General features: G+C 32.2%; 1 protein-coding gene across 16 annotated transcripts in view; it reads left to right on the plus strand.

Moving 5' to 3' along the window:
- Positions 1-13,039, plus strand: part of CCDC88A (coiled-coil domain containing 88A) — a 123,488-nt gene that overhangs the window by 62,037 nt on the left and 48,412 nt on the right. For all 16 annotated transcript variants that reach the window (XM_070512084.1, XM_070512085.1, XM_014843014.3 and 13 more), the window contains exons 9-14: positions 1,644-1,725; positions 3,871-4,029; positions 5,490-5,636; positions 6,237-6,381; positions 9,370-9,554; positions 12,839-12,976. In XM_070512084.1, the coding sequence (XP_070368185.1) occupies positions 1,644-1,725; positions 3,871-4,029; positions 5,490-5,636; positions 6,237-6,381; positions 9,370-9,554; positions 12,839-12,976 (856 nt within the window). The remainder of the gene's footprint in view (positions 1-1,643; positions 1,726-3,870; positions 4,030-5,489; positions 5,637-6,236; positions 6,382-9,369; positions 9,555-12,838; positions 12,977-13,039) is intronic.

The raw sequence follows: 13,039 nt of genomic DNA on the forward strand, positions 1-13,039 counted from the left end.
CCACTTAAATGAACTATCGTTAAAAGGCAAATTCAGAGAGACAAAGATTAGAAGTAGTGGCTGGGGATATGGGGGAATTGGAGAGTTATTGTTTAATGGGTACAGAGTTTCTGTTTGGGATGATGAAGACGTTTTGGGAATAGATAGCAGTGATAATTTAACAACATTGGAAATGTAATTAACGCTACTGAATTATACACTTAAAATGGCTAAAATAGCAATTTTATATATATGTTATCACAATAAAAAATAAAATTTATTTTTAGTTTTTAAAAAAGTGTTCAACAAATCCATAAAGAAATATTTGTAAGAAATATCTTGTAAATTACAAAAGGTAATAGCCTTTTATCAGAAGAAATTTTAATGGCACAAACATAGGAAAACAAAATTAGCCTTTTCTAAGTATTCAAATATATGTAAATTAGAACAAGAAGATTTTTCAGTGGTTAAATTGTTTCACATATGGGCACTTTTATCCTCTGTTGGTTGCATTATAAATCGGTAATGACCTTTCTGGAGGGCAGTTTGACAGTATATATCAAGTACCTTTAAGCCTGTAATGTACTTTTAGACATTACAGTCCTGAAATATACAGTGTTTTATGTATAATAAGGTATTTACCAAAACATTTTTATAGTGGAAAATGGAATCCACTTAAATAAATAAATTATGGTTCCTCTATCAACGGAATTTTTTCCATTAAAAATTATGGTTTTGGAAAAAATGTAAAGATAAGGGGAGATGTGAACAACAGATTGTTTTATACAATGAACATTTACCTTTTATTAAAGAACAGAGGTGGGGAGCCAGCCTGGTGGCTTGGTGGCTAAGTTCGTGCGCTCTGCTTCAGCAGTCTGGGGTTTGCAGGTTTGGATCCCGGGTGTGGATCTACATACCGCTCATCAAGCCATGCTGTGGTGGCATCCCATATACAAAATGGAGGAAGACTGGCACAGATTTAGCTCAGGGACAATCTTCCTCAAGCAAAGAGAGGAAGATTGGCAACAGATGTTAACTCAGGGACAATCTTCCTCACCAGGAAAGAAAAAAAAGGACAGAAGGTGGAAAAGTAGAGATAGTGAGTGGAGATTTTACTTTGAGGAACTTGGCTCTGAAGAGGAGATAGAAAATGGGAGTTAAAAGTAAAGCAGTGTACAGAGGAAAAAAAGTAATAGTTGAAATGTGAGGATGTTTTTAGGCTACAGGGAAGAAATCAGTAGAGAAGTAAAGATTTTAGGTATCTCCGTGGCAGCATGTAATTTCCTTTAGGCTATTGTAAATGTTGAAAATAGTTTGGAGATACTTATAAGTGTCAAATCCAGATAGTATTGTCTTGCATAGAAACTCTTCCAGTATTTGTCTTTGGTTGTGCAGAGAGGGGGAGGGGAGAGTGGGAATGGGGGTGGGAGGAAAGATGAACTGTGAGGGCGTTAGTCATTGAAGTTAGCCTCTGGAAAACTTGCAGGAGTTTGATTGATGACAGCTAATCATATAAATTCCTGATAGCCATTTCTTTGTCTTTTTCCCCTGGGCCAGGGCTCAAATAGATATTTAGTAATGACAGTACATTTGTATTAATGCAGATGATCATAGTTTTTGAAAGTTGTCAGCTTATTCTTTAATAAATATTTTTTGTATTTAAGGGAGGAAAAGACTGAACAATTGTTGGACTGTAAACAAGAACTTGAACAAATGGAAATAGAACTAAAAAGGCTGCAGCAAGAGGTTTGTACCTGGAACTTTTAGTATATAGGACCGCTAAGTAATTAGAAATTGATTTTTCTCCTTATAATTTATAACCTTTATCTTAATGCTTTATGAGGTTACTTTATGAGGCTTAAAGACATTTGATGACTTTTTCAGTGTTTCTCTCTTGCAAAATGCCAAAGCCAAAACTAGAAATCAAGGTCTTTGGACTTTTCTTCTGTATCAGTACTATTCAAACTTTGCTAAGATTCATTGGAGCCTTTGGGACTGGGGCAGTTCCAAGTTTCTCTTTTTATGTATTTGCCTTTTGTGGATTTGGAGGCTGTACTGTAAACTGTGCTACTTATGTCTGTCTTCTAGGTCTCTGCTCTCTGCTGGTGCTTTATGTTAACTTATATATGACAGAATGCTTTTAATTCTTCACTCTTTTCCTATTAAATAAGATAAAAACTTTTTAAAAATTATTTTTACTTTACTAAAGCTTTATGTTTTTTCATCTTGAACCAAGATTAAGAATTCACTTCTTCTAATCACTCTGTAATGTTTCATTTTCATTTGGAGGTAGTGCATGAGGTCTTCTTTAACCCATAAATTGTAAGGATTGGGGTAAGACTGGACAGTTGTTTCTTCCCCTTACCTGCCATTTTAAATTCAGGGAATATTCCACTTGCAGGATCATAAACTGGGAGCTTTCTAGATGAATGAGACTGGGAGTTGTAATCTTTGTTTTTAGTTATGGCTGTGGCTGCTATTCCTCTTCTTGGTAGCAGGATTTTTTCTATGTGTGCTCCCTCTAAAACAATGGTCTCAGTCTTTTCGGTCTCAAGATTTTTTTCCACTCTTATAAATTAATGCAGATTGTTTCATGTGGATTATATCTACTAGTATTTACTATATTAGAAGCTAAGACTAAGAATTTATTAATTCCTTTAAAAATAATAATCCATTCCATGTTAACATAAAATTATATTTTAACTAAATAACCGTTATTTTCCAAAACAAAAAAGAAAATAGAAGCTTGGTACTCTTTTACATTTTTTAAAGTCTCTTTAATGCCTAGCTTAATTAAAGACTACTAGATTCTCATATTTATTTCTGCATTCAGGCTCTTAAGATACTGCATGCCATGCAGCCTCTGGAAAACCCCATTGCACCCTCATGAGAGAATGAGAGTGAAAAAGGAAATAATGTGTTAATATTATTATGAAAATAGTTTTGACTTCATGAATTCCCTGAAAGGGTTCCAGGGAACCACAGATGTCCTTAGATCACACTTTGATAACTGCTGTTCTAAAGGATTATGAGAAGGTTTTTAAAAGGGTGAATTTTAGGGCTGGCCCAGTGGCTGAATGGTTAAGTTCACGTGCTTCGCTTCAGCGGCCCAGGGTTTTGCTGGTTCGGATCTTGGGGGCAGACATGGCATGGCTCATCAGGCCATGCTGAGGTGGCATCCCACATAGCACAACCAGAGGCACTCACACCTAGAATATACAACTATGTACTGGGGGGCTTTGGGGAGAAGAAGAAGAAAAACAAGACAGAGAAGATTGGCAACAGATGTTAGCTCAGGTGCCAATCTTTAAAGAAAAAAAGGTTGAATTTTAATATACGTCTTAAATGGCACTAATCATTTTACTTGGAAGCATTATAAAAATCAGCAGGCCGGCCTGGTGGTGTAGTGGTTAAGTTCACACGCTCTGCTTTGGCGGCCCGGGGTTTGCAGGTTTGGATCCTGGGTGTGGACCTAGCACCACTAGTCAGGCCACACTGTGGCAACATCCCTTATAAAATAGATGATCGGCACAGATGTTGGCTCAGGAACAATCTTCCTCAGGGAAAAAGGGGAAGATTGGCAACAGATGTTAGCTTACATTTCCGATAGAGAACATTATATAAAAATTTATATATAAACATGTTTGTATAGTTGTATATAAACATATATGTTTAAAATACTTTTTATTCTTGGTAAAATAAAAAAGTCTTTTTATCTCCCCATTAAAAAAAAACTTAATTGAGGTATGATTTACCTACCATAAAATTCATACTTTTAAAGTAAAAAAATCATTGATTTTGTTTAGTAAATTCATCAAATTGTACAACCAAGGATTATCAATTTGAGAATAGAAAATAATATTTAAAATATTAATATTTATTTGTATTTAGAACATGAATTTGCTTTCGGATGCTCGTTCTGCAAGAATGTACCGAGATGAATTAGACGCACTTCGAGAGAAGGCAGTCAGAGTTGATAAACTTGAAAGTGAAGTCAGCAGATATAAAGAGAGGCTACATGATATTGAATTTTATAAGGCAAGAGTTGAGGTATGTTGTGTAATTTGTCGTTCACAATTTTTTTCTTTAAAAGTGTTATGATTTTCAAAATGCATTTAAAGTACACTTAATAAATATAAGGGAGGGACTCTTAAATGTTGAGCAAACTGTAAATACCTTCAGGTGTTTATTTTGTGATAGATCAGCATATTCCTTAGACTTTTAAAAAGGGGTTTTTGGTTATTAATTTTATTGAACTCTTTGGGGCTCTTCTTTCATTCCTTTATTTAGCATTATCGGTAGGGCAGACTTTTGAAGTCCTTGCCGCATAGTCAAAATAAAGTATTTATCTCTACTAATTTCAAATTTGTTTCTAGAAGTGAAAGCAAAATATATTTCTGATCACTACTCAACTCTGAATACTAGGTTAGGATTAACGAAGGTGCTTCTCTCCCTCTTTATAAGTATAAACAAATTTATATCTCTTTACATATGTATATAAACAAATTAGAGAAAACAATTTTTCCTACTTAATGGTTGCTGTTCAGTGTTACATGTAGTTGAGTTTGACAGCAAGAATTGGACAGTCCTTGCCGCTGCATTCTTTCTTGCTTTCTCAGTTAATTTCCTCATTGTCTGTAAACAGAGGAGATTTTGGTCAATTTCAGAATGCGGATAAGAAGGAAGGAGTAGTCAAAATCAAGAAGTGAAAACATTATAAGAGAAAGTAGTTAGAAAATGTTAGCCTGAAAGTTACCAGAAAATAGACTCGATAGACTGCAAAGATAAGGTATATATTAATTCTTTGCCAATTATTTAAATGAGCATATGCTTGGCACTGTTAAGGGATCCTTATAGATGCCACTGTTTTAATATACTTTCTCTTGACTTAAGTTTATAAACTGCAGGTATATCACTTAGCAAGATAGATTTGTAGACCTATATCATCAAAATATATGTAGGGGATTTAAGCATTTTCTCAAGATGCTTGTGTAAAATATTTATTGATAGAGCCTTAGTTTATGATTTATATGAGTCTTGGTTCAAGTCTTGATATTTTACTCAAAAACTCCAAACCTTTCCCTTTCAAGTTATAGTTTAAATAGAGAAAAATTTTTAAATCTATTGGCAAATGAGTTAAGCCCAGATTCTTGGAGGTTTGTGTCTTGAATATCTGGAAGACTACTTATACTTAGTTCATTATCCTTGTGACTAAGGAATTCAAATATACCCGGACAATTTTATGCAGAATTATTGTAGTATTACTCATCCTAATATAAGTACAAGTATTTAGTTTACTTAATAGCTTAAATTCTAGGGGAAAAAGTGAAGCCAAGAAAACATCAACTGTATTGCTATTACTCAGTAGCTGTACTCTTGCATAGAATAGTTTATAAAGACAGTTAATGGCTTATTTTACAATAAAGAATTTTCATGTTTTTCATAGCTTAAAAAAACTAACAGATATTGACTTATTTGTGATAAATAAAGCCTATTTGAAATTTTTCTAGGAATTAAAAGAAGACAATCAAGTTTTATTAGAAACAAAAACTATGTTGGAAGACCAGTTAGAAGGAACTCGAGCTCGTTCTGATAAATTACATGAATTAGAAAAAGAGAATTTACAACTAAAGGCTAAACTGCATGATATGGAAATGGTGAGTATTTTAAGGTAGATCAGTTACATGGCCTCTAAGGAAAAATTCTAAGATTCATTTGATTTCCCTATAATGACAAGGATGGCTAGTGTCCTTGAGGCTTTAACAGGGAAGAGATAGCTAAATAAATTAGACACTTCCAATTTTATACAAATACAAGAACAGTAGAATTTTCTGCTTTTGTTACAGAAGGTTATTATTTATTAATTTTGTCTTCTACTTTTCAGAAAACCCTAACAAGCCATTGTGTAAACATGCCTTGAAAATACAGAAATAAGACTATTTGTCTAAATTTAGCATTGGGTCAGAAATCTTTTGTTATATCACTAAAATAATATATTGACTCGGAAGATGAGTTTTCAATGTCCCCAAAAATCACTTTAAAAGAGTGTCAGACACCTGATCATTATAATTGACCAGTAGTAATAATTATAATAATTGATTATTGCCTTCAGACTGTGAAAATTTTAAGGAACTAACAGTTTGTCCTCATATTATTCAGTTTCCAATAAACAAAAGTTGTAAGTAATAAAATATTAGCTTGAAATTGTACTGTTCCTTAGCTTTCTTTTCTCTCCCTACTCCCTGCCAATAAAAAAGGAACGTGATATGGATAGAAAAAAGATTGAAGAATTAATGGAAGAAAATATGACTTTGGAAATGGCACAGAAACAAAGTATGGATGAATCATTACATCTTGGCTGGGAGCTAGAACAAATATCTAGAACTAGTGAACTTTCTGAAGGTATTCCCAGTGTTGTTTTATTTAAATAGATGAATGTATAAATGCAATTGTATTTTGTATGAAGTTGTACATTTTATTACAGTTCTTTATTTTCCCTAGCTGGAGATGTCTCAGAAGACCAGCTGTCTCCCTAGATATAATTTCACAGAGTAATATGTTATTTTTCACACTTCTGGGTCTGGTCCTTATCTTTGCATGTCTTACAACTCAACTTTATGAGTGCAGTAACAGATTTCATCAGTTGTTTAGGCACTACTTCATATTAATATCACAAGAAGCTGGAATACTAGTTTATTAATTTATTTTGAGAAATAATAGCCATCTACTAAATAGAACAGAACAGTTATATTAGCTAGTCACCATGTTCTTTGCCTATAGGCAAACCTAAATAGGAAATCAAAACATAGTGGGAAGATTCTTAGGTGAATATGCAGCCAGAATAACGCAAGTTAAGGATCTTTATGGCTACTTTCATCAATGTATGTAGTCTCTACTTTAGGATTATACCTACTAACCAGTCTAGCACAGTAATACCTTGGAGATTATGAAAGACCCCGGAAATGTTTTTAACTTTTGGGTTTTTTCCTAGGCTCCATATTGACTTGTCCTCTTTCTTAAAGCTGGGCCTATACATACCATACAGTTATTTGAGTTATAGCTTTGAGTATGCTAACACTGATATACTTTATTGAAATTACACTCAAGTCACATTTATTTGAATTAGATTGGTTCCATAATTCCTCAGTTACCCAGTATTAGAAGATTATTCCACCTGCTTTTCTTCCTTCAGCAGATATTTATTAAGCACATACCATGTGTGAAATATTATACTAGGCCCTAAGGACATAGTGGTGAGGTAGACATAAGGTCTGACAGAGCTTATAGACTGCTGCTTACAGAATAATTACTTCTACAGATGACTCGTCATATTTATTACCATTGGGCTTTTCCTAATTTTACCTTGAGAATCTAATTTCAAATTCTGGGATCCCATGTAAATTCACTACATAGTAAATGATCATATTCAGCCAGTGAAATTGTTGAGATGTGTTACTGAGAATATTTGTGGAACTTTTTTTTATTATATTCGTTGTGTATTGAGTTACAAAAGAAAGCAATTAAGACTTCAATGTTTTCTGCTACTAAAGTAGTTGAAATTAGTCAGGAGTTACTTCATCTGTTAGGTTTGAACAATAATAGTACCTTGTAGGGTTGTTGTCAGGATTGAATTTGTTAATACTTATGAACATGCCTGGTAAAGAGTAAGCATTCGAATGATTATGATTATGGTTCTTATTACCTAGTAAATAGTAAGCATTTGAATGATTATGATTATGGTTCTTATTACCTGGTAAATAGTAAGCATTTGAATGATTATGATTATGGTTATTACCTGGTAAATAGTAAGCATTTGAGTGATTGTTATCATCATCATCATCATCATCATCATTTTATCACAGTTTTTTTGTGAGTGATCTTAGCTGGAGTCATGGACCTCAATATTTGTTTTAATGTGGCATAGTTTTTGGTTTTTTTAATTATACAAGGGACTTTCAAGAAAATTTGCAAAATGTGGAAAAATATAAAGGAGAAAATTAAAGTCGTTGATGATTTCTAAATCACTTTTATATTTTAAAAAATTTGCTTCCAGAATTTTTCTACATGTACATCGGTATTTGAGACATCATCATATCAATATGTATATACAATTCAGGTTCCTTTTTTCACCTAAGATTATAACATAGGCATTCTCCTATGTTGTTAAAAATGTGTTGTAAGCATCCTTTTTAATTCTTCATAGTTTGACCTGAAGCTTCTTTGAATCACAGTCATAGTATTGAAAGTATTATTAAGGTATATCATGTATTGTAGCCTGATCTTATTTATTTGAAAAGCATGACTACAAATCATGAATTAGAGTTTTACTAATGAACACTTGGACAACTAATGAAATTTAAAAAGTCAGTGACTATCTAGTATACCAGCTTCTAATAAATGATGAACAACATACTGGACTAGAACAAAAGCTGGAAATAAGAATTGAGGCTTTCTTTACTTAAAATCTGGGGGATATTTTAGCCTACTTAATTTTGAAAAGAATGTATAGTTGTGGGGATATATGTTGTGTGTCTGTATTTCTTTGCTTTTTATGATGGAGAATTTCAAACATACACAAGAGTAGACAGACCTAGAAATGCCTTCGCGTACTTCTATCCATTTCTGTTCCTGAAATTTAGGATTTCAAAACAAATTCTTGGCATCATATTTCATTTTTAAACCCAGTATTTTTATATCAAAATATTTAATGTCTGCTATAGGGTTATTAAAAGATAATTATTTTGGTTTACTGGAGAGCATCATTTACAGAAGCAAAAACTGAGATTTCTTATTTTAAAAAATGTAATGCTGAAATCTACTTAGATGGTTTCCCTTGACAAAATGGAGTAGATGTCACTCTTTACACTTAAGTTTAGCAGGTATTCTTCATTTACAGAAAGACTTTTTCAAGGTAACTAGTGTATACTGTCTTGCCTTTCTCAGAATCAGATTAGGGCTTTTTTTTCCCCCTCAAACTGTCTTCCTTTAAATTTTTGAAGGTGTGGCATAGGATATGCTTTATATTTCTTATTTGAGTCACACAATGACTTTATGAGATACACAGGGCAGTAACTATATTTTGTACGAGTAATCGAAGATTAGGTTAAAGTGGTTTGGATGTTGCTGAGTAGTTAATTTTTCATGGAACTAGAACTGGAACTCTAGTCTCTTCAGACTAAATTTTGTACTTTTTTTCACTAGAATGCTTATAGATGCATTACAAATTCAAGATTTTCCTTTTATCTGTTATTTTTTTCATTGTATCCATTTTGTATAACTTTAAAAATGTATAAAGTTAAGGACCAGGTGATGTAATGCATTGACACTCAATATTTTAAAAAGTAAAAAGTAAGCATAGATTTACCAATGACATATTTTTGAATATTATAGCACCACAAAAATCCTTGGGCCATGAGGTGAATGAGTTGACATCAAGTAGGTTATTGAAGTTGGAGATGGAAAACCAGAGTTTGACAAAAACTGTAGAAGAGCTTCGGAGTACTATGGATTCTGCAGAAGGCAACACTTCTAAAATCCTGAAAATTGAAAAAGAAAATCAAAGACTGAGTAAAAAGGTGAATAAAATTAATGTTTAATATAATGTTAAAAAATATATGTAAAAGTATAAACAAATAGCACCATGGTAGAACATTTATTTTCCAGTTTTTAATATACCCTCAATATTATTTTAACTTATTATGGAAAGTTTCAAACAAACATACATTATTAACTTATAGTCAGTCTTATTTCTACCCCTTCTCTCCTCACAATCACTAGATGATTTTGAAGTAAATCCTAGACATGGTATCATATCAGTAATAAATTTGTCAATGTATATCTCTAAAAAGTAAGGAATTTTTTTAAAAACAAGAACAGTGACATTATTACACTTAATACATTAATAATTTTTGGTCAACATTTCAATTTCTCCAATTCTGTTATGATTTGTTTTTTTTTTTTACATTTTGTTTGAATCTGAATCCAAATAAGGTCAGTACCTTCAATCAATTGATGTGTCCCTTAAGTCTTTTTTAGTCTGTAGGTCTACTCTTTTTTTCCTAGCACTTTGTGTTGAAGAAACCAGGTTGTTTGTCTAATAGCGTTCCCCACAATCTAGATTTTGCTGACTACATCCTTTTTTGTCACTTAGAAAGTTCTTTTGTCCCCTTATTTCCTGTTTTACCTGTAGGCTTAATCAGGTTCAAATAGAGTTTTTAGTAAGAATATTCATAAGGAATATATATATTTCAATCAGAAGGCACATGTCTGGTTGTCTTTTTGTGATGTTAGTTGTCATGGAAAAATCATTTGCTTAGATCCCTTAATCAGAGGTTGCAAAATCTTGATATTATAATTATATCATCCCTTCTTAATTTGGTAGCTGGAGTATTTCTATAGAGAAAAACCTTCTTTTAAAAACTGTTGGTTTAAAAAAAAACCACCATCAGTTACTCTGAGCAACAGCCTTCATAGAAAAAGCAGGATGATTGATTGTCTCTTTATTTACCAGTTTCCTACTAATGAATTGGTTTTCTCATATCCTCCTGAGATAATTAATGAGTGAGTTTGTTGTATATTTTAGTGTCATTATGAACTCATGGATTTAAAAATATTTGAAGTGTTTCAGTCCACTGCGTTTATCTTCCTTACTGTCCTAGCTCTTTAAGCTGCTTCCTAAATCCTTATGAGACAACCTTTAAACTCCTTGAGAGCGTCCTCGCTTTCTACCATGACAAACTTGTCTACGCTCCTCATGAACATTTCTGCTTCAGGCCTGGAAACAGACATTTCTCCAGAAAGCTCTTGTTCCTTTTAGTAGGAAATGGTATTTAAAGACCACAGTTTAGGCATTATGAAACCTGAATTTTAAGTAGTCTTTGGTTGAACAGAAATATTCCAATTGTGCGACAGTGAGACCAAGTAACTTATCTTTGCATATCTTTGCATACACGTACAACACACACAGACACACATTTTACATAAATAGAATTGTATCACAAAGATGTACATGATGTTTTTTTCATGAACACCTCCATCATATCTACTCCCCCAAATGTGCTATCTCTTTTGTTTCCAGTTTTTAGTCACTGTGAACAATACTGTAAGAAATATTCTTACTCATATGTCCTTATCAATTAGGTTTTATTTCTATATGTAGTCAACCATGTCTAGTTTTTCTTTTGATAGATTCTGGGTTTCTAGACTCGGTTATGAAAATCTCCCTCTCCTTTAGACCAGTTGTTTTGAATTATAGTGTGCATCAGAATCACCTGTTGGGCTTCTTAAAACCTAGATTGCTGAGCCTCATGCCTAGAGTTTCTGATTGGGTAGGTCTGGGGTGGAGGCTAAGAATTCTCATTTCTAAGAAGTTATTAGGTGATGCTTATCCTGCTGTTTTGGAGCTGTGCTTTGAGAACCACTGTCTTAGGTAATGCAGATAGACTTGATTTTCTTGTTAGCTTTTTACTCTTATAAAACAGTTTTTGCATTGTCTTTGATCCATTAACCAAATAATCTTAATAAGCATTTAACAATCAATATATTGTTAAAGTAGGAGTGGCCATTTAGAATTTGGTACAGTTTTATTTTGATTGTCATTGTAATTGGATCTGTAAGTTATCATTTGATTTTGAAATTAGCTTTGAAGTCTAATTAGTAAATTCTTAGTAATTCTAGTAATTTTTGGTAAATTCATTGTATGAAAGATTTCCTTTGTAAATTGAATGAGTCACTTGAATTCCATTGATGTAAAACAACAAATGAGTTTAATGAAATAACTATTATCCACATATTTCAATCTGTAATGGAAGAACCAGATTACTTAGTTAATAGCTAAAAGCTTCTTGGACATGTAAATTAACATTGAGTTGAGTTACTGGATAAGGTTTGTGACTTGATGCTTTTGAGATATGGCTGGAAGATTGTTTCTAGGTGCAGTTATCTTCCATTGATGTTAAAATAGGAAAATTCAACTTGCTTTATGTCAAACTATTAGAATTCTTAGAATTCTTCACTTATTGATATAAGGATTTAAGTAATATTTAAACTTGAAGTGGAATATTATATATAGCTAAATCTTTATTTTTTTTATTACCTGGTTTGAATGTTACATAATAAGGGAAAAATCAATGGTGTGGCATGTTTTGAACTTGAATTTGCTTTTTCATTCTTAATAACCAAAGCAATGGTTTGGCATATTTTGAACTTGAATTTGCTTTTTCATACTTATTAACCACATATTTTATTATATCTTTAAAATATGTAATTGAAAGTAAATTTAAATGTAGAATATAAATATTTGCTGGAGTTTTGTTCGGCCCTTTTTACTCTAGTATTCTCCTTTTTTCTTCCTTTTTCCTTTTTATTTTAAGCCAAGTCCCTTCTTGGTTCCTTGTTAAACTTATACCACCATTTCTCAGCTTTTCCTCCATGCTTTTTGTATTCCCTTCTTCTTTGTTGTTCACTGTATTCCTTGACTATAATTAAAATTTTACTTTACAAATCCACTCAAGCCAAGAGTCTTTCAGTAAGATTTGAACAATCTTCATATAGCACATAATTATCACATTTTCTGTTGGGTTTGTCTTTGTGTTTAGAAGTAGAAATTTGCTCTCTAAGATGCAGAGGATAAGAAAGACAGTCATGTTTGCATATTTTGTACAGCTGCTAAAAGTAGCATGGAATATTACTAGAATTTCTCTACTGAAATCTGAAATTTCACCATTTGGGTATTAAAACTGAGATTACCCTTTATTCATCAATCTTCCAGCAATATCCTTTATTATCTTTTGTTTTGATGGTGTTTCCACTGTTGTAAAATATTTAATGATATATTGTTTTATGATTTAATTTTCTCCAGGTTGAAATTCTTGAAAATGAGATTATTCAAGAAAAGCAAAGTCTTCAGAATTGTCAGAATTTAAGCAAGGATCTAATGAAGGAGAAAGCTCAGCTTGAAAAAACAATTGAAACACTTAGAGAAAACTCAGAGAGACAGGTTCATAAATTTCCTATTAAACAATGTATTTTAAAATTTATTAACAACCTTATTTTAAAGTTT

The sequence above is a fragment of the Equus asinus genome, chromosome 6, assembly GCF_041296235.1.
Source record: "Equus asinus isolate D_3611 breed Donkey chromosome 6, EquAss-T2T_v2, whole genome shotgun sequence".
Lineage (NCBI taxonomy): Eukaryota > Metazoa > Chordata > Mammalia > Perissodactyla > Equidae > Equus > Equus asinus.